The sequence below is a fragment of the Dromiciops gliroides genome, chromosome 3, assembly GCF_019393635.1.
Source record: "Dromiciops gliroides isolate mDroGli1 chromosome 3, mDroGli1.pri, whole genome shotgun sequence".
Lineage (NCBI taxonomy): Eukaryota > Metazoa > Chordata > Mammalia > Microbiotheria > Microbiotheriidae > Dromiciops > Dromiciops gliroides.
In genome coordinates, this window is record NC_057863.1 from 176,584,795 (window position 1) to 176,607,775 (window position 22,981).

Here is a 22,981-nt window from a genome sequence, read left to right on the forward strand (position 1 = left end):
ACTTGCAAGGTGAAAATTCCTTTCCAGTTTTCAACACCAAACCTCAAACTCTCACTATTAGTTGAGTTCTTGTCCCATGAAGAAGCTCTCAGCACTTAATAGAGGACGGCAATCATGAGCTATTTCTCAAAGATAGGAATTCCTCAGGCTAAAAGGTTGGGGCATATGAATTTCAAATTATCTAATTTAGCTGAGCCCTCTTATAGATCTGATGCATTGCAAATGGTTAAGAAACATATTTCTGTTGTTCACAAATATTGTTTTAAAAAAAATGATTAGGGGGCAGCTAGATGGTGCAGTGGATAAAGCACCGGCCCTGGATTCAGGAGGACCTGAGTTCAAATTTGGCCTCAGATACTTGACACTTACTAGCTGTGTGACCCTGGGCAAGTCACTTAACCCTCATTGCCTCGCCCCCCCAAAAAATTTATTAGAACTGACTAAAGATAATGACAAACTAAATTGGCTTATTGGAGCTCCCTTGACTGGTCTAAATTAGGTTAAATCAGGTTATTTTAAAGAAAAGCTAAAAAGAAAGATTTTTTTTTTCCTTTCTCTCTCCTCTTCTCTCACCCTTCTCTTCTTCCCTGACAAGGGAATATAAGGGAGGGATGGAAATGGACTGAGAAAGGAAGCTTCAAGGAAATAGAAATTTCTTGGGATTGTGTTCCATGTGTCTGTGTTTCATGTGTGTCTGATGTGAAATTGTCTCGTGTGTTCAAGTTTCTGTTGAAAATGTAAGTTTGTGCTTGGAATTTAGAAGGAAAGTTTTGTTTAATTATTTGATAAAACTACCGTGAAGCTGCCTTGTTAAGGAAGTGGGGGGAAGGACAGAAAGAAACTTGCTTCTCTAACAGTATCTTGCAAACTAATTAGAAAACTGAATGTGGCATTAAAATATTAATTTAAACCAACAAAGGAAAAGTTGTATGTCATCAGGAAATCATCAAAAAGGGTAAGTGAATTTGACTGGGCTATCTATTTAAGAAATTTTGGGAATCATACAAACTATATACTGCCACTTTAAAAAAAATCTTTTGTAGTGGAATTGTTAAAAACAACAACAGGAAAATAGGAAGTGCTTAGAATAAATGGCTATGGGGTGAATTAATACTAAAATGAGGGGCAGCTAGGTGGCGCAGTGGATAGAGCACCTGCCCTGGAGTCAGGAGTACCTGAGTTCAGGTCCGGCCTCAGACACTTAACACTTACTAGCTGTGTGACTCTGTGCAAGTCACTTAACCCCAATGGCCTCACTAAAAAAAAAAAAATACTAAAATGAAATTATCAATTGAGGTTCTATATGATATCATTTAACATTGGGTTGTTTTTTTTTCCCCAGGGCAATGAGGGTTAAGTGACTTGCCCAGGGTCACACAGCTAGTTAAATGTCAAGTGTCTGAGGCCAGAGTTGAACTCAGGTACTCCTGAATCCAGGGCCGCTGCTTTATCCACTATGCCACCTAGCTGCCCCTATGATATCATTTAGAAAATAAATTCAGGTGTAATTGAATCACTTCTGGTCTCATTTTAAGTAAAACTTATTATCGTGATACTATATCAGGAGATTTGTATAGTTTTAAGCTGTTACCTCAGTTACGTGATTTGTAATATGTAAAAGAAAAGGGCTATATTGGAGATATTGTCAGAATGTAGATTCTTTCAATTTGGGGGGGTTATGAATTTAATTGACTAATAATGGTTTTCTGTGAAGTGAACATAGTAAGAACCTTTTAGAATATCATCAGCTGTGTTTTAAGGCTTTAAGATCTAACCACATGCTCAATGAAGTACAGTGATTTGCTTTTTGTTAAGAGCTAGGAAAAGGGAAAGAAAAAAAAAATTGGTCTCTAACCATTGGGCCATATTGTCCTAAGCATGACTTTCAACTGTCTTCACTTTCCAACTAGTAAGGTTAGATAATCATCTACTTAATCGTGCCTAGCCACCTTTTAGGATAAATCTCTATGAAGACTTTAAATCTAATGTTATATAAGTATTGGGCTTCTGGGCTTCTTGGGGTTTTTTTGTTTTGTTTTGTTTTTTAAAGTGAGGCAATTGGGGTTAAGTGACTTGCCCAGAGGAACACAGCTAGTAAGTGTTAAGTGTCTGAGGCCGGATTTGAACTCAGGTACTCCTGACTCCAGGACCGGTGCTCTATCCGCTGCGCCACCTAGCTGCCCCTATTTTTGTTGGTTTTTTGGGTTTTTTTAGTGAGGCAATTGGGGTTAAGTGACTTACCCAGGGTCACACAGCTAGTGCGTGTTAACTGTCTGAAGCCAGATTTGAACTCAGGTACTCCTGACTCCAGGGCCAGTGCTCTATCCATTGCGCCATCTAGCTGCCCCTGGGCTTCTTATTTTAACAATGGAAATTGGTTTAAACTTCTATATAATAACATAATCAGTATCATTGTCATCCTTGTTATCCAGTTTCCATTTTTCTTTGCTAATTGCATGTTTAAGTAATTATGGATTTCTTTTAAATGTACAACATTTTTTTCTACCTAGTAGGTGCTATTAACTTGAATTTTTTTAATAGCCATATCATATTCTAACTCAGGATTTTTAAAAATTTTATAGCTAAATCATTTTTTAAAACGAAGTAATATGAGACCAAAACCCATTCCCCAATAAGACATGTGATCAAAGGCTATGAATAAGCAGTTTTCAAAAGAACTGCAAACTATTAACTATCATATGAAAGAATGCTCCCAATCCCTAATAATAAAAGAAATGCAAATCAAAACAACCCTGAAGACTTAACACACTCTCTCTCTCTCTCTCACACACACACACTCACACACACACAGAGCAAATAGGCAGAAATGACAAAAGATGTGAATAGTCAATGTGAAAAGGTAAAACAGAGGAATGTATTTCTGGAGTAGCTGTTAGTCATATAATTTTTAAAAGCAATCTGGAATTGTGTAAATAAGGGTGACTAAAATGTCCATACTTTTGACTCAGATTCTGCTGCTAGTACATAACACAAGGGAGTTACTAATAAAAAGCAACATCTGTATATATAACAAAATATTTATAGTAGCACTTTTTGTGGTAGCAAAGAACTGGAAACAAAGTAGATAAATGCTCATCTATTAATGAATTATTAAACAGGTCATGATATAAAATAATGATACATATAATAGAATATTTTGTGGTATACAGTATATTTAATATAATATTTCAATGCTATAAGAAACAACAAATATGATGAATAGAGCAAATCATGGGAAGATTTAAATGAATTGATGCAAAATGACAATATATAAACCCTCCAACTACCACAATGTAAAAAGAAAGAACCACAAAACAATTGAAAACGAATGCTGCATAATTACAAAAAGCAAGCATGATTCCATAGACTATGTATCAGAAGACATTCCCCACACACATCTCTAGAGAGCTGGAAGGGTCTAGGAGTAGAACACTGCATATACTAGATTTTTTTTTCCAATGTATTAATTAGATGCTGATTTTTCTCCTCTTCATCTTTTTCTGTTCAAAAATAATCTTTGTTACATTATGGGGTTAGGACTACTAAAGTTTAAATTGGCCAGCTGACATAGATCTTCTCCAAGAGAAGACAGACACACCTTGAAGCAAGAGAAATAAGCCCATTAGGCATGGGGACAGAAATAACTCCAGAAGTCCTTTCATTCAAACCTTCACTCAAGCTCTCCCCACCCCCAAAGAGAACTTTCCATTGTCAGGCAGTGACCACCCCCCTCACCCAACTTCTCTGAGCCCACCCCCAATAAGTGCTCAGGTGATCACCCCATCTACAATCTATAAAACCTATGGCCTTTCTCCTCCTCAAGGAGATAGGTTTCTCAGGGAACCAGGTCTCTGGATCTATCTCCCCTAGAGACTGCTCTCAAGGTTTGCTTTATCTAGAGCCTAAATAAAATATTATTTTATTCTAATTGGATTTGTGTGTGAGGGTGTAATTCTTTAAAGAGGAATTTCTAAGGACCCCCCACACCAACCATTTCCCCTGTAACAGTTACATGGGATGGCTCTCAGGGAAAGAGATATACACAAAAAGTTAACAAAACTGATTTAAAACTTTTAAACTAGAAAGTTAATTTTTAATCAAATCAGTTTGAAATCTAATTTTTAGCTATCTTTACAACACAAAACCAAAAATATTAACAAAATGGTATATTATGTCTACTACTATTGGCCATATTTTTAAAGCATATGCGTATGGTAACATACTGAAAATAATGCACAAAATAGGTAATATGTTTGTTGAAATGGATAGAATATACCACTAAATAGGAAAAATATTAAACTGTGTTGATATTTAGGAAATGATACTAACTTATTACTCAGATTAGTCTAGACTTGTTAAACAGTCTTGAGGTACAATAGTACACTTCTTAATTTAGGAGAAAATTAAAAACTTGTACTTTCTGGCACATGTGATCTTTTTAAACAATTTATTTTTTTCTTTTTAAAACAATCAACATCTGTGATTTTACTGCTGTAGAGAACTTCTGCTGAGGAAATTCCACTGATTCAAATCAGAAAATGTTGCAAACCTTTAAAGTCTAACGGAGTTACCTAGGTGTGCATAAGAGGTTAAGTACCTGTATGGAGGAGGCAAGACTTGAAACCACATCTTCCCATCTTTCAGACTTACTCGCTATGCACTATGTCATAAAGCTTCTGCCTTAGCATTTATAATAATACCAAATACCAATAACTCTCAAATATGCAAAGGTAACATTTTGCTCCTTATGATTTGCATGTGAATTCCTTTCAGCAACGAAGGTTACCACCACATATTAATTAGTAGATGAATCCTAGAGAGTTGCTTTATACACTGAAAAGGTTAAATTGACCAGCCCAAGATCACAAGTGCCTTGAGGGTGGAATTATAGCCCATTCTTTATGACTGCAACCCTAGTATTTTCTATTAACTGTACATGTCAAATACTAATATCTAACAGGTTTTCATGTGGTTAATGGTTAATGCCATGTGTTAATGGTTTAGTGGAAAGAACCCAGGACTCTATTATGCTACTTTCAGCAACACTGAGTACAGGGAAGCAGTTTACAAATGAACATAAAAGGGCAGCTAGGTGGTGCAGTGGATAAAGCACTGGCCCTGAATTCAGGAGGACGTGAGTTCAAATCTGACCTCAGACACTTGACACTAGCTGTGTGACCATGGGCAAGTCACTTAACCCTCATTGCCCTACCAAAAAAAAAAAAAAAGAACATAAAAAGCTTAATGACTCAAGCTGTCCAAAAATAGAAGAAGCTATCTCCTCAAATTCTAAGCTCATCATCACAAGAGACAGATTATTTCTAATTCACATTTAGGTAAAGGAAAGCCCAAGATATATTCATAAGTAAGACAAAATAAAAACAAGACAGTATTATGAATATAAGTATGAAGGTACAGGAAATGCAGCAAATAGCTAACTTCTGTTTCCATAGTTAATCTTGATCTTAGTCAAATTTTTATCTCAGCTGTGTTCCAACATGTGTGAGCCATAAAGCTCTGGAATATAAATTTGTAGAGGACACTAGATGCACACAATTATCTTGCATAATATTGAGGTGCTCAATATATCATTTTTCTGAATTGCTACCTGAAGACAAGAGAGGTGATTACAATGCCTTTTTAATGCTTATATCATCAGATCTAAAAGGAATAATCCATCCATTTACTAGTTAAGCAACAGAACAAGGGCCTGTTTATTTCTTTACCTTGATCCTTCACATAATACATGTACTCTAAATATCATCAAAAATGTGAGTTACGGGGCAGCTAGGTGGCACAGTGGATAAAGCACCGGCCCTGGATTCAGGAGGACCTGAGTTCAAATCCAGTCTCAGACACTTGACGCTAGCTGTGTGATCTTGGGCAAGTCACTTAACACTAGCTGTGTGCTCTTGGGCAAGTCACTTAACACTCATTGCCCCATTTAAAAAGGAAAAAAAAGAAAAGAAAAGAAAAAAAAATGTGTCACTCTAACAGATGAATCAGTAGCTCATTTTCTAATATCATAACAGAAACTGTAGTGAACTTTCAAGCTTTCACCTGTCCCCTATTGCCTATTTAGTGTATTACATACCTGTATTAGGGAATCATTTATTTGTAGAGAAATTTGTTACAGATCAGGTGGTCAACAGTTCCAATCTAATTCACTAGCACGATAGCTGGGTGTCAAAGAGTTCTGTCACCCAGTGTCACACTCCTTTTCTCACCATCCAATTTCTCACAATCCTGCCATAAAATTCTGAAGGCCCATTGGGGTAATATGTGTGTGTATCATTCATATGTATGTGTGTATATATATATATATATATAAACAATATTATATAACATTAACGTTATTTTATATCACCTGGAACATCATGTTGGCAGCACATTACATACAGGTCTTAAGATGTTTAAAAAATAAACGCAAAAAATATGTTTCGGGGCGGGGGGGGGGGGCTGTTGTTACTTGCCCAAGATCACATAGCTATTAAGTGTCTGAGGCCAGATTTTAAATCAGGTCTTCCTGATCCACTGTACAAGATTTATAATTAAAATTCACTTAGGAAAACTAATTGATTACTAACATATAAGAAAATATAATTATTCCTTTAGCTGCATTTGGTAATCTAATAAATAGCAAAGATTAACAAAAATACATACGTTCTTTCTTGATTTTTTCAGCCACTAGAAATTCATCTCTTTCGACTGTTGGGGCAAAGTTGCTACCAATAACTCGAACTGCATATTGAAACTGTTGGGCTGCATCAGCTGAAAGAGAAAAAAATATATATATATATATTATATATACATATAAAATCTATCTGAAGAAAATTAAAAGGTTCCTGAATATACACATATTTTCCCTATCAAGTTAATTTTGACTTGTTGTTCTTGTTGTTGTTTTCCTTCCTTCTCAAAGAGGATCATGACATCAGGAGGTGATGTCATGACTTGCAGTGAATTGGATTTAAGTGAGGGAGGGTTATGCAAAATCACCAGTCTCACTCGCTCCTCCATAACCATCTGGGTCCAGTGGAAAGATATAAATTAGGACTACTGAAGATAGCCCTGGATGTCTGAGGCAATTAGGGTTAAATGACTTGCCCAGGGTCACACACCGCTAGTAAGTGTCAAGCTTCTGAGGCCAAATTTGAACTCAGTACACCTTACTCCAAGGCCAGTGCTCTATCCACAGCACCACACCTAGCTGCCCCAAGCTTTGACTTAATGTTTCTAAGAAGAACCATGAAATCACTAACCTAAATGCTTTAGGTAACTAGGTTTACTATATCAAAGAACAGAAATATTTAATGAATTACTAGTATTTACTTCATGAGCATTAGTCAAACTTCTTACTTTTGAGTCCTGTAATGAGACTTAAATAGGTTTGGTCTTACACTTAGATACAGTAATTATAGTGGAATTATACTCTAAACCAAGATTAGATTCAAAGGGTAGCACAGGATAGGAGACAGAAATAGCATGTAGCCAAAATTACCCTTGGAATACCCTTAAATTGGTTAGGTCATAAGATGTATGAAAGAGAGTAATGTGAAATAAGACTAGAAAGTTAGGAAAGGACCAGATTAAGAAGAGTTTTAAATGATTATAGTTTATATTTGATCCTAAAGGTAATAGGGAACCATTGGAGCAGTTGTGTTACATGATCCAATCTACTACTCTTTAAGAAAATCAATTTGGTAGCAGTATGGAAGACAGATTAGAGTGAAGGCAGCAAATCTGAGGGAGTGAGGGAGTCCAAATACAAGGCTACTCTAGACTTCTGAGTAACATAACCAAAATGATGGAGGACTAGCCATTTTCTCCAATCCTCACAACCTCTCTAACTTCCTTTTTTTTTAGTGAGGCAATTGGAGTTAAGTGACTTACTTGCCCAGGATCACACAGCTAGTAAGTATTAAGTGTCTGAGGCCGTATTTGAACTCAGGTACTCCTGACTCCAGGGCCAGTGCTCTATCCACTGAGCCACCTAGCTGCCTCTCTAACTTCTAAACCTAAAAGTTCACAAGCAATAAAACAATGTTACCTTTCTCTACCATCTAGTCCAAAGCTTCTTAAACCATGGGTTGCAATCCCATATGGGTTCACGTAACTGAAAGGGGGAGGGGGGGTGTCATGAAAAATTTGGCAATAGTAAAAGGTGGTGTATACCTATTTTATATACCTATATATCCAGAGTCACATAAAAATTTTCTCAGGCAAAAAGGGTTCTTAAGTGGGGAAAGTTTAAAAAGTCCTGATCTAAGGATACCACGAACCCCAACAAGTTAACAATTCCATGAACGTGCAAAAGAGAAGATAAATCCCTAACCCTTCCATTATCATTATTTGTCCCCCTACCATGCTACAGCAGCAGGGTTACCCACCCACACACTTGCAATAGAACTCAACTCTACCCTCCCACTTCTCCCAGTGCCAAGGAAAACCAGAGCTCTGAAAGAGAAGCACAGTAGCATAATACGCTGTAAACAGAGTTCAGTCAGAAAACTGAGGAACAGAAACAACTGAATAGGACATGTCTGTGTATGGCTATGTGGCACTCCACCAAACCTAAGGGAAAGAGACTAGCATAAGAGTGGGGCCAGTTTTAGCCCCCCAGAAGTCACCTGGGGAAGAGATCAAGACACAGGAGCAATCTGAGATAGCTTTGATGTCTAGCACCTAAAGAAACCACCATCAAAGAGTCAGAAACTGAGCAATAAGGGAATATAAAAGGGGGAAAAAATCCAACTAAAATTACCATCCCAAGAGGAAGGAAATTCAATTAAATACCTTGAACATAAGTAGATAAATAAACAAGAAAGATGTTAACAATAGAAGGGAATATGGCCTCCAGATAAGCTAAACAAGCCCAGACATCTATGAACAAATATTGCAGAACAAAGAAAAATTAATCAACACCTGATGAGACAGAGGGCCCTGTGGATGCCAAAGAGATCATGGAAGCAAAAAAGGATGTTCATGAATGGTTTAAAAGACAAATAAAAACTGTGAAAGCAGAATTTATGGTCTGAATAGAAAAATTGGAATCTATCATAGCAAGTCTCACCTAAGAAACAAAAGAGAAAATTTGGGAATACAAATACAGAGAAGTAAATAGATCAAGATGGTAAGAAGCAAAAAACATTAACAGTGAAAACATGATTTCCATACAATCAAAACATATTGATCTTTGAAGACAGGATACAGAGAGAGAATGTAAGGAAAATATATCTTCTAGAAAAACACAAGTCATAAAAACTGAAAAACATAATGTAAAAAATAATAGTAAGGGGAATTAGAGCTGCCTGGGGCAAATGACACCCAGAAGAGTGTGAGATCATGAACCCAAGGAAGTGAATTCATGGCATGTGGGGGAAAATGTCCATGGGGAGATGAAAGGTTAAAAATACACTACAGAGAAAAATTCACTCCATGGAGCAATATCCTTTCTCACTTGCAGTAATTGGTGTTTCTAATAGTGAGGAACAATAGAATAAGGTGGCCTGCAGGCAAGATCTACAAGGCACTAACACAGAAACTATTAAGAAGGAACCCAACTTAAAAAAAAATGAAACTTCTGGAAGATATGAAGCAAGATTTTTTTTAAAGAGTTTTAAAATGTTTTTATAAATGAGTGCTGGAGGAAAAAAGTGAAAAGGAAATAAAAGTTATAAAAGAAAATGTAGAAAGAGAATTAACAGCTTGGCACAAGAGGTATAACACCTTGCCCAAACTACTTGAAAACCAGAATGGGCTAAATAGAAGTCAATGACTCCATGTGACAAGAAAAAAAAAAACTGAAAAAAAAAATAGAAGAAAATGTAAGATGTTTCAAAGCAAAAATATCTGACCTAGTAAACAGATTGAGGAGAAAAACTTTTTAAAGTCATTGGACTACTTAAATGTTATGACCAAAAAAAGAACCTAGGTATCATACACATAAGAAATCTTAAAAGAAAACTACCCAGATCTCTTAAAAACAGGTGACAAAATGGACATAGCCAATGAAGGAATTTGTTTTGTTTGACTACACATGTTTGTAACAAGGGTTTTGTTTTTCTTTCCATCTCAACTGAGAATGGAGTTAGGGTGAAAGGGAAAGAAGATGAATTTTTGCTGATCTTTTGAAAATTAAATATATTTTTTAAATGAAAAAAATTTCATTTAGAAATCTTGCTTCATCTGCTTTTTCAAAATTTAGGCTTAAGAAGATAATTAAATTTTAACAGCATTAGGTCTTGCCATTAAACTTGAAAACTTTTTTACAGATTTTGGGAGAAAAGATAAAAAACAAATTATATGATGGGTAGACACCATTGGTAAAAAGAATCCATTCCTAAGCACAGTCCTATAGATGAGAAAATTGGTACCATTCATAAAATCAAAGTTACATGGAATTGCAGAAGTAAATGGGCATAAAAGCATGGGGAAAGTAATGACACCTAATTTTCATCCTGGGCCACACATACTTTGCCTACTAAGAATCATGACTGAATGAAACTGGAGACAATAAACTATTCCTTTCAATGAGATGGAAGATCACCATGATGTCATTTCCAATGAGATGGAAGATTTATAATCTCTGCCCTGTCAATACACCATTCAGACTATTGGACAGTCACCTGACCTACAGGTACAACCTAAGGAGCCCTGAACTTTGTCACCAATCCTGAAGGTGAACTCTGTTTTTTCTTTTTTTGCAGGGCAATGAGAGTTAGGTGACTTGCCCAGGGTCACACAGCTAATAAGTGTCAAGTGTCTGAGGCTGGATTTGAACTCAGGTCCTCCTGAATCCAGCTGATGCTTTATCCACTGCACCACCTAGCTGCCCCGCTGAACTCTTTATGAGCAGTCTTTCCAACAACTCTGTAATTGACCTTTTATTTATGCTGGATTCCCCAACTAAGAGTGAAAACTCCTTGAGAGCAAAGACAGTCTCACTTTTTCCATGTTGTATCCTGAGCAATTAGCACATTGTTTGGTCCAAAAATCATAAATGTTTAATAAATATTTCTTCATTAATTCATCCAACCTAAAATGTTTGGAAAACTGAATATTATATGAAGGGAATACCAGGTTGTGGTATCTCTGACTCAGATATAAACTGTGCCTACTCTCTGCTCCTCTGAATTATTTGGAAAACTATGCTGGTGTTCTTCCTACACTGTCTCTGTCTCTGTCTTTCTGTCTCTGTCTGTCTGTCTCTCTCTCTCTCTCTCATGCTCCTCCCCATTTCAATCAATCAATTAAACAGCATGAGGAAAGAGAGGCAGAAAGTAAAATGTTATGTTTATGGAGGCAACAAGGAAACTGTCCTAGATGAAGAATTTCTGCTGGGAAATAATGAAAGTGAAGAAAAAAGGTAAATGGTTTAAGAATGTATAAGGCCGGGGCAGCTAGATGGCGCAGTGGATAGAGCACTGGCCCTGGAGTCAGGAGTACCTGAGTTCAAATCCGGCCTCAGACACTTAACACTTACTAGCTGTGTGACCCTGGGCAAGTCACTTAACCCCAACTGCCTCACTTAAAAAAAAAAAAAAAAGAATGTATAAGGCCTTTAAAACCAAAAGGTCTGGTTTAACCAACAGAGCACCACTGAAGATTTTTAAGTAGGTATTATGAAAGCACTTTTGGAAATCAAATCTAAAAATTAACATAGAAGGGACTAGGAGAAGGTTACTAAAATAGTCTGGGCAGAAATAGCAAAGAGAAAGACTAAAGCTTGATGTAAGGAAAAACTTATGGTCAATTAGAATGAATCAGTCGACAAGCATTTATTAAATACTTACCAAATGCTAGGCACAGTGCTAAACTCTAATGATACTAGGAAAGACAAAAAACTACTCCTATCTTCAAGGACCTCAGATTCTAATAGGGGAGACAACATCCATATAATCAGGTACAAACATACACACTATTAAAAGAGAATGAAAAGGCTTGATCACTGAGGTTCGATATCTTGCCACCATCTTGGCTAGTGCTCTTTGATGAGAATGCTGTTGCTAGGTGCATCTTCTTCCTCTTAAGCCTTGAGACCATGTGTTGCCTCTCTGAGAAACATAATGGGTCTGGGGTTTTTCTCCTGCTTGTGCTAACAGCCATTCAGTCAACTCTCTACTGGTATATATGACAGTAATTAACGAATGCTTACTGCCAAAACGGGTGTAAATATATATATATATATATAAACAATAATTTGAGAAAACACAGTTTAGCACCAAAAATTTAAAAATACAGGGGATAGAAGAGACTGGGAAAAGCCTCCTACAGAAGGTGGAATTTGAAGTGTGTCTTAAGGAAAGCCAGGGAAGCCAACAGTTGAAAGTGAGAAAGGAGAACATTATAGATATAGGGAACAATCAGAGGATAAGAGATTTTTTTGGACATGGCCAATGTAGGAATTTGTTTTGCTTAGCTATACATGGAGAGGGATAGGTGGAAAAGAAAATAGATTTTTGTTCATTAAAAAAAGAAATTTTAAAAAATTAAAAGGGCCCCATATATACCAAAATATTTATCTCTCCCCTTTCTGTAAGATCAAAGAACTGAGAATAAAGATGTCCATCAAATGAGGAATGGCTAAACAAGTTGTGAGTGCAAAGAAATGTTACTATGCTGTAAGAAAAGAACTGTTGTTATTTATCCTTCATTCTTTAAGAGGACCATGACATCAGGGTGATGTCAAGACTTGCACTGAACTGGATTTAAGTGAGAGAGGGCTATGCAAGGTCACCAACTCTCTCCTCCAGAACCATCTGGATCCAGTGGCAAGATATATATTAGGATGACTGGAGATGGCCCTGGATGTTTAAGACAATTGCCATGGGTCACATGGCAACAAGTTAGTAAGTATCTGAGGGGAAATTTGAACTCAAGTCCTCTTGACTCCGGAGCCAGTGCTTTATCCACTTCACCACCTAGCTGCCCATGTAACAAAAAAAAAGAATGTAAAGAATACAGCAGGGGCAGCTAGGTGACGCAGTGGATAAAGCACCGACCCTGGATTCAGGAGTACCTGAGTTCAAATCCGGCCTCAGACACTTGACACTTACTAGCTGTGTGACCAAAAAAAAAAGAATACAGCAAAGTAGTAGAAGACACATGAGCTGATGCAAAGTGAAACAAAACCAAGAAAATATATGCAGTGATTATAACAATGTAAAGGAAAAGAACAACAATAAAATAATTGAAACGATACTGTAAAACCATAATGAACAAGCTTCAAAGAAAAATAAGAGAGATATGAAAAGGTTACTTATCTCTTCAAAAATGAGATATGCAAAGGTTACTTCTTTGTAGATGGGAGGAAGGGGGAAGATGGTGTGGGGAGTGACTGCATGGAAAGCTACATATGACACTCTTTCAATTAAGTTTTGCTGAACTTTCTTTTGCCCCCCATTTAATAATTCTTTGTTATAAGGGATGGCTCTCTAGGAGAGAAATGGGGAAGACTACACTGAAAAATATAGTTGATTAAAAAAACAAAAGATAGCAATAAAAAATTTCAAAATATCTATTTTTCTGCATGAACTTGCCTAAAAGTGACCTATTACACAAGATTACATTTAAATTTTTCCAGTCTTCACATTAACTCTAAAATTTTTAGTCATTTTTGAATAGTTCTCTTGGCCTCAGTCAAGTTCTCTGTGTTTTGTTGGACTGTTTTGGTTTTTTGTTTGTTTGGGGTTTTTTGAGGGGCTGCCATATTTCTTTAAATGGAAAAACACATCTTTTCCTTTATATTGCCTTATTCACTTATCCAGAATTTCATGATTCCTTTGGAGAAAAACACAATGGTCATTAAGAAAACTGAAATATCAAAGCAACACATAGTATGTGTTTAAAAATCAATCAATAAGCATTTATTAAGCAACTACTATGGGCCAGGTACTGTGCAAGATCCTGGGGGAAAAAATAACTAGTCTCTAGGCCTACATGCAACTTACTTTGGAAAAGGAATTAATAAAGACATCAGGAAAGAACTAAAAAATCTGATTTACTTCACTCCTAGAAGATAATAAGGGGGAAGAAGAAAGCTACAAACTACAAAGAAGAGGTTATTTGTAAATATAACTAAATGAAACTTAAGTTGCGCTAATATACTATATATTCATTCAAGTACGGATCTGTCAAATTAGTGAAAACTGGCATCTAAAAAAGTCCAGACAGTGGGTGTGATAGGAAAAAGAAAACCTGCTTTCCCAGTACATTTTCATAGAAATATATTTCCATTAAATATTGAGTTAACTTGGCTATAAGCATACACATCCTTATGGCTTACAAATACTGATAAAAATAGAAAAAAGGACATGGTTAAGTGAAAATTTTTGAAGAAAATGAAAAAGAACCACAGATATATTGACATATAAAAAAACTAGCTGTAGATTCTTCTCACCAATCCAACGGTACAAGAAAGTTCCAAAGGACTCATGATGGAAAAGGCTCTCCAAATCCAGAAAAAAAAAAGAAAAGAAAAGAAAAAGGAACTGTGGAATATGGACACTGATTGGACCATACTATTTCTTTTGTTTTTAGTGCTGTTGTTTTTCTTTTTTGAGGTTTTTCCTTCTTGCTCTGATTCTTCTCGTATAATATGACTAATGCAGAAATATGTTTAATGTTATATATCAAATTACCTGATGTCTAGAGGAGGGGGGAGGGAGGGAGAAAAATTTGAAATTGGAAATCTCATCTAAACAAAGGTTGAAAACTTAAATAAATAAATAAACTACGCTTGTTTTAAAACAGACAAAAAAACATGTTTGTATAGATTATCCCTGCAAAATAAATACTGTTAAGTTAAAAAAAAAAACTAGCTGTGTATATATTGTATACACTAGCTATTTTATACTGAAGACAAAAGCAAAATCTGTCTAAAAATATTAACTTCATTAAAAGACAACTGATGGGGCAGCTAGGTGGCGCAGTGGATAGAGCACTGGCCTTGGAGTTGGGAGTACCTGAGTTCAAATCCAGCCTCAGACACTTAACACTTACTAGCTGTGTGACCCTGGGCAAGTCACTTAACCCCAATTGCCTCACTAAAAAAATTTTAAAAATTAAAAAAAAAAAGACAACTGATTCAGATGTAAGTAATTATACTCAAATGAGTCATGACTTAAATATTTCACATTTTCAAATGAGCTCTTATTGATGAGAAAAATTATGAACTATGTTAAGAAACCTTCCTGTGACTCATCAGCTCTGACTCCACTCTCAAGATTTCTCTCCTCCATCAGCCTTCGCATCCAAAAGATAAATGCCTCTACCCTATGGCCCTCTGATTGATGGCTAAGTCCTTAGGCTGACTACCATTTCAGGAAGCACATAGACCATGCTTACTTCACTTCTATATCCACTCTTCACTCTCTAGGATTCTCTTCTTCCTTGCCTCTAAGCACCTCTACCACAACCAACACTGCTAATTTTTCATGTGTTATCTTCTTCCATTAAGCTCCTTGATGGGGATTGTCTTTTTTGCTTATATTTGTATCCTTTGCACTTTGCACAGTGCCTGACATATAGTGCTGACATAAAGCAAACTCTTAATAAATGCATTATCTCTATATCACATTTGATATAGTGAACTTCATTAAATAAAAAGCTTTTTAAGCAACCTACAAAACTAGTATTAAAAGATGAGTAATTCAACACTTAGAAATTAACTATATATTGCTTCAAGAATGCAATTTCAAAAGTATCCTAACTGTAATGATGACAGCAAACTACAACCCATATGTACATCCAAGAGACACTAGTAGGAAGAGATGTAATTGAACATAAAACAGCAGCCATGGACGAGACCATTAACAATAGCAGAGCAATCTTAAGATCCAATATTGGTGATTCACCTATGTTTAGTTGTTCCCCTTTGTCCCATGTTTCCACCATCCAGATGATTCCTGTTTTTCTTTCCAACCAGCTCTCTGATCCCCACTACCTTGCTTCTAGATATTGTTCCTGACTCACTTGGATTCTGTCTTTTCAAATTAGGGCCAAGCACCCTTCCCATTCAGTTTTGCAGTCTCTCAGAGGACCATAATTTTGTCCAAACTGTCCCCCAAAATCACAACTTTTATGTGAAGGCCATATTCATAAATTTTTAATGCGTAAGGCCAGAAAACTTACCATTTCAATTGTTTTACTGATTTAAAAAATAACTAAATAATGCACTATGCAAAAAGTTTGGTGACATTAAAGAAAAAAACTACACTGTAACATTTTTGGTATCAAGAAAATGAAGGAACATCAACTAAACATCACCATTGCCATGAGAAATAATATAAATCAATGGCATCCCTGATGGCTGAAAAAATTTTATGTTATAGCCTTGAGGAAACAGAAAAGCATTTCCTTCTTCCTCTGTCTTCTAATTCCTCTCCCTCCTCTAATAGTGACCTATTTCCTCCAACCCTCACCCAAGGAGTCGAGTGTACTAGAGTAAAAAGAGAAAGGAAAAGAGCACAATCAGCACCATCTGCTTCTCCATGTAACTTCTGGCCCCTTGGCTAGAGCAACAGCCTACATAGAGCTGAATCGTCTTATCTTTTAATGAATAACTGTTTTCAAACAATGCTAAACATTAAAATTCATATTTTGCATGAAATACATATTTCGCTTTTTTAGCATATGTTATGTTTGGGCTGGTGGGAGAGTAGGGGGTTGCAATAGACCTGTTACTGAGTCAATGAAGGAAATTCTCAGTGTGGAAACTCTCTCTGCATCTCATCTACAATGAACAATTCAACTGTACGTTGGTGTTTTAAAAGATTTACCTGGGTTACTATACTAAAAGGTTACACAATTTGTCCCTGATCATATAATAAGTCTATATCAGAGGCAAGATTTGAACCAAAGCACTCTTACTCCAAGGTTAGCATTCTATTTATTAAGCTATCTTGCTTCTCATTTGATGTGTTTAATATTTATGCTATTTTCTGATATAATTATTTTTCAAATGTCTTAAACACATCTTTATGTCTCTTCCACTTTATTTCTACCTCTAGTAATTAAATATCTGACAACAAAGCATGTTACTTGGAACATAGCCTATTCACTAACTGAACATCATAGAGGAAAGGAAATAGATGAATATTTCCCACAAAGAGTGCTCAAATTAGAAATTCATATTCTTTCATAATAGTTTGAAGATTAATGTCATTCACTCTTTAGTGGGTACTGCTTTGGGCAGCTAGGTGGTGAAGTAGATAAAGCACTAACCCTGTAGTTGAAAGGACCTGAGTTCAAATCTCCCCTCAGACACTTAAATAGCTGTGTGGCCCTGGGCAAGTCATTTAACCCCAACTGCCTTAACTATCTGGGACTATCTCCAGTCATTTTTTTTTTTTTGGCTGGGCAATGAGGGTTAAGTGACTTGCCCAGGGTCACACAGCTAGTACGTGTCAAGTGTCTGAGGCCAGATTTGAACTCAGATACTCCTGAATCCAGGGCCGGTGCTTCATCCACTGCACCACCTAGCTGCCCCTCCAGTCATCTTGATATATATCTTGCCACTGGACTCAGATGGCTCTGGAGAAGAGAGTGACGATGGTGACCTTCAACAGCCTTCCGTCACTTAAATCCAATTCAGTGGAAATCATGACATCACCCTGATGTCATGATCCTCTTTAAGAATGAAGGACAAACAACAACAATGTGTACTGCTTTAATCAAATAATCACAAGCCCCTACTGGATTGGTTACCTACATGCAGAGAAGGGGTGGAGTAAACAGAAAAGCCAAAAGAGGAGAAAAGGATGGCAAATTTTGAAAGAGAGGAAAGGGCAGACCTGAGCAGAATGGGTGAGTCTGCTATGCCAGGGCACAAGGGCACTGAATGTCTAAGGGTGTGCAGGAGTGGAGAAATGAGACTAGGCCATAAAACAGGGAAAAGATTCAAGGGGGGAGGTGGAAAGGCTGTTACAATCTGACATGGGTTTCAAGATATTTGAGGGGAAAAATGTCAAAATTAATTTAGAAGACTGAGTAACTGAGCTTCTCAATTCAATCCAGTTTACTAGTCCAGTGCAGCCAAGCAACTCTATCAAATTCCTGCCCTCTGAGATATAGTGGACAAGACCTGGACTTAGAATCAGGAAGACCCTGGTTCAAATTCAGCCTCAGACACTTATTTGCTCTGTGAACATGGGCAAGCCCTTTAACCTATCTGCTTCAGTATGCTAATCTGTAAAATGGGGGCAATAACTAGAGGCTTTCATAGTGCTCAAATGAAATAAAATGTAAAGTACTTTGCACATACGTCATCATTCCTCTGAGGAAGGATTCACATTTTACCATTATTAGATTGAAAACAGAAATCAGCAAAACAGTCTATCTTATGTTGGGAGGGCTTTGATACTCAAGTTACAATACGATCTTGAAAGTTTGTCCCGAAAAAAAGCCTCTTCCTCTTCCTCCATAACTCCTCCAACTAATATTGTTATAGTCATAACATCAAAAGAGGGTTTTAAAACACTAAATCTTTTAATTCTCAATGACTAATCGATATCTTATACCCAACTGTGTCGAATGATAGCTCTAAAAGGTCAAAATTAGGGGGCAGTTAAGTAGTGCAGTACATAAAGCACCAGCCCTGGATTCAGGAGGACCTGAGTTCAAATCCAGCCTCAGACACTTGAAACTTACTAGCTGTGTGACCCTGGGCAAGTCACTTAACCCTCAATGCCCCACCAAAAAAAAGGCAATATGAAATAAATCCCTATGCACTCCCTTACTCTAGTCTCAGTGCCTAATTTTTCCACTCACAACATTTCAACCTGCATGCCTTCTCTATCCATATTCTAAATAATGCCTAACATTATCTAGTATACTGACCAATCAGTAAGTATTTGCCAAGAATTTACTATATACAAAGCACTAGGGGCTAGAGGTATAAACAACTATGTATGTGACTTATTTGTTGCATGAGTTACACCCAGTAGACACAGCATCTTTTCTTTTTCTTATCACTGAACTCCAGAGTTCTGTCTCCTCTGAATACCTTCCCCCAAGTAACTAGAAAAGTAATTGTGATTCTATACCTTTCAGCAAAGGTAGGCAGCATGTTCTGGTGAATCGAGAATGTAAAGTTGAAAAAGCCTCAGCTAGGTTGTAGGCCTGTGTACTTTACTACTGCATAGCTGTGACCATAAGTAAGTTATACCTCCTTGTGTCTCAGTTTCCTTAACTGTCAAATGGGGACACCACAACTTTCTTTGCCTAGTTTCACAATGTCAATATAAAAATAAGATGACCTAAGAGATATGCTGTCAACAAGGTATATTTAGGCTCTTTTGTGATACTAAAATGTAAATTGGCTGAGCTGCACCTCCTGTGCTAAAGAGTTAGTTTATGGCCAGTGAGTACTTCATACTGGCACACAGATGCTATTGAGAGCAAAACAGCCAATCTATTTGCTAAACAATTAAAGAGCTTCCCTTAGAAATCAAAGCACACTTTTACCATCTTCCTGTCTGCCAACATTACTTCACTGATTCAATCAATAAACAAGGGCATTATCAAGAACATAAATATAGCATTAGAGATTTCATAAGAAAAATTATCCACTGTACAGGTCTGTCAAACTTGTTATTGCATTAAAGATGCTATTTTGAATGTTGCTTGGGCTAGTAATTCTATTCAAAGTCAAATATTAAGGAGGGGTTGGAAAAATTATGGTGCTGTGTTTCAGAAATGTCATCATTTTCTAATTGTAATGAAAGATTAGTGGGCTTTGTTATTAGCCCACAAAAACAGATCCCAGCACAGATTATTTCAATGCAATTTGAGAAACATTTATTACCTATTGTGAATTAGGTAAATACTAGGAGCTGAGAATAAAAAGGGAAAAAATCAAAATAGCCTGACCTCAAGGAGTAAAACTGGAAATATAAAACAAAAGTACACAAATGAAAAAAAGAAATGCAAGATAAGGAAAGACGACGGAGAACTAAAAAGTGAGTTGGGGAGGGGAAGCAGGAAAGGCTTCCCATAGATGGCATTTGAGTTGAGCCTTGAAAAAAGACAAGAATTCTCAGAAGAGATGAGATTCCAAGGAGGTGTCAAAACACCAAGTTCAGGGAATAGCTTGGTAAAGAAGACACAAAAAAATTGAGAAGAAAATAACACCTTAAAAAACAGACTAGACCAAATGGTAAAAGAGGCACAAAAATGCCAATGAGGAAAAGAATACCTTGAAAAGCTAAACTGGCCAAACGGAAAAGGACGTGTATACAAAAGCTCAATGAAGAAAATAACTCCTTAAAAATTAGGATTGGGCAAATGGAAGCTAATCACCTTATGAAAAATCAAGAAACAATAAAACTAAGCCAAAAGAATTTTTAAATAGTATGCCAAAACTTATGGGTTATAGCCAAAGCAGTTCTTAGGGGAAATTTTTATCTCTAAATGTGTACAGGAATAAAATAGAGAAAGAGGAGATCAATGAATTGGGCATGCAACTAAAAAAGCTAGAAAAAGAACAAATTAAAAAGTGCCAATTAAATATTAAATCAGAAATCCTGAATATCAAAGGAGAGATTAATAAAATTGAAAGTAAGAAAACTATAGAATTAATAAATAAAACTAAGACCTGGCTTTATGAAAAATTAACCTTTGGTTAATTTGATTAAAAAAAGAAAGAAAACCAAATCACCCGTATCAAAAATAAAAGGGGTGAATTCACCACCAATGAAGTGGAAATTAAAGCTATCATTAGGAGCTATTTTGCTCAACTGTATGCCAATAAATTTGACAATCTAAACAAAATGGATAAATACTACAAAAATATAAGCTGCCCAGATTAACAGAAGAGGAAATAAAATCCTTAAATAAGCCCATTTTAGGGAAAAAAAATTGAACAAATCATCAATGAACCCCCTAAGAAAAAATCTCTAGGGCCACATAGGTTTACAAGTGAATTTTACCAAACATTTAAAGAACATTAATTCCAATACTGTACAAATTATTTGGCAAAATAGGTGGAGTTCTACCAAATTCCTTTTATGACACAAATATGGTGTTGAAACCAAAACCAGGCAGAGCCAAAACAGAGAAAGAAAATTATAGACCAATTTCCCTTGAAATGCCTCCAAAAATAATACCATAAGACAAATTTCCCTAATTAATATTGATGCAAAAATCTTTGAAAAAATAATAGCAAGGGGATTACAACAATTCATCACCAGGAAAATACACTATGACCAGGTGGGATTTATACCAGGAATGCAGGGCTGGTTCAACATTAGGAAAACTATCAACATAATCAACCACATCAATAACAAAACAAACCAAAACCATATGATTATCTCAACAGATACAGAGAAAGCTTTTGACAAAATACAGCACTCATTCCTAATAAAAACACAGGAGAGCATAGGAATAGATGGAGCTTTCCTTAAAATAATAAGCAGTATCTGGGGGCAGCAAAGTGGCACAATGGATAAAGCAACAGCCCTAGATTCAGGATGATGAGTTCAAAGCCAGCCTCAGACACTTGACACTAGCTGTGTGACCCTGAGCAAGTCACTTAACCCTCATTGTCCCACAAATAATAATAACAATAAGCAGCAGCAGCACTATCTACCTAAAACCATCAGCAAACATTATATGTAACAGGGATAAGTTAGAGGCATTCCCAATAAGGTCAGAAGTGAAAACAGGGATGTCCATTATCACCTCTATTATTTAATATTGTCCTAGAAATGTTAGCTTTAGCAATAAGAGAAGAAAAAGGAATTAAAGAAATTAGAATAGGCAAGGAGGAAACAAAACTATCACTCTTTGCAGATGCTATGATGGTATACTTAGAGAATCCTAGAGTATCAACTAAGAAACTATTTGAAGCAATTAACAACTTTAGCAAAGTTGCAGGATATAAAATAAATCCACATAAATCATCAGCATTTCTATACATGACCAACAAAGCTCAGCAGCAAGAGAGAAAGAGAAATTCCATTTAAAGTAACGGTAGGGGGCAGCTAGGTGGCATAGTGAATAAAGCATTGGCCCTGGATTCAGGAGTACCTGAGTTCAAATCTGACCTCAGACACTTGACATTTAACTAGCTGTGTGACCCTGGGGAAGTCACTTAACCCTCATTGCCCTGAAAAAAACCAAACCAAAACAAAAATAAAATAAAATAAAGTAACAGTAAACAATATAAAATACTTAGGAGTCTACCTGCCAAGACAAACCCAGGAACTCTATGAACACAATTACAAAACACTTTTCACACAAATAAAATCAGATCCAAATAATTGTAAAAATATCAATTGCCCATGGATAGGCCAAGTTAATATAATAAAAATGACAATTCTACCTAAATTAATTTACTTATTCAGTGCCATACCAATCACACTACCTAAAAATTATTTTATAGAGCTAGAAAAAAATAATGACAAAATTCATCTGGAAAAACAAAAGATCAAGAATATCAAGGAAACTAATGAAAACAAAAGGTACAGGAAGGTGGGCTAGCTGTACCAAATTTGAAGCTTTACTATAAAGTGGCAGTCATCAAAACTATTTGGTACTGGCTAAGAAATAGAGTGGTGGATCAATGGGATAGGTTAGGCACAAGAGACACAGTAGTAAATGACTATAGTAATATACTGTTTGATAAACCCAAAGACTCCAGCTTCTGGGATAGGAACTCAGTATTTGACAAAAACTGCTAGGAAAACTAGAAGATAGTATGGCAGAAACTAGGCATAAACCAACATCTTATTATGCCTTATACTAAAATAAGGTCAAAATGGGTACATAATTTAGACATAAAAGGTGATACCATAGGTAAATTAGGAGAGGAAGGAATAGGTTACCTCTCAGATTTGTGGAAAGGAAAATAGTTTATGACCAAACAAGAGATAGGGAATATTATGAAATACAAAATGGATGATTTTGATTACATTAAATTTAAAAGGTTTTGTACAAACAGAAGCAATGCAGCCAAAATTAAAAGGGAGGCAGAAAGCTG

The 22,981-nt window shown here is 36.2% G+C and overlaps 1 protein-coding gene across 2 annotated transcripts in view; it reads right to left on the reverse strand.

The window, feature by feature from the left end:
- Window positions 1-22,981, reverse strand: part of TUBGCP3 (tubulin gamma complex associated protein 3) — a 163,968-nt gene that overhangs the window by 135,188 nt on the left and 5,799 nt on the right. Inside the window, exon 2 of one of the 2 annotated variants that reach the window (XM_043997221.1) lies at window positions 6,664-6,771. In XM_043997221.1, coding sequence (XP_043853156.1) covers window positions 6,664-6,771 — 108 coding nt within the window. Of the gene's footprint in view, window positions 1-6,663; window positions 6,772-22,981 lie in introns of those variants that run through there. The other variant, XM_043997222.1, reaches the window with a different exon arrangement.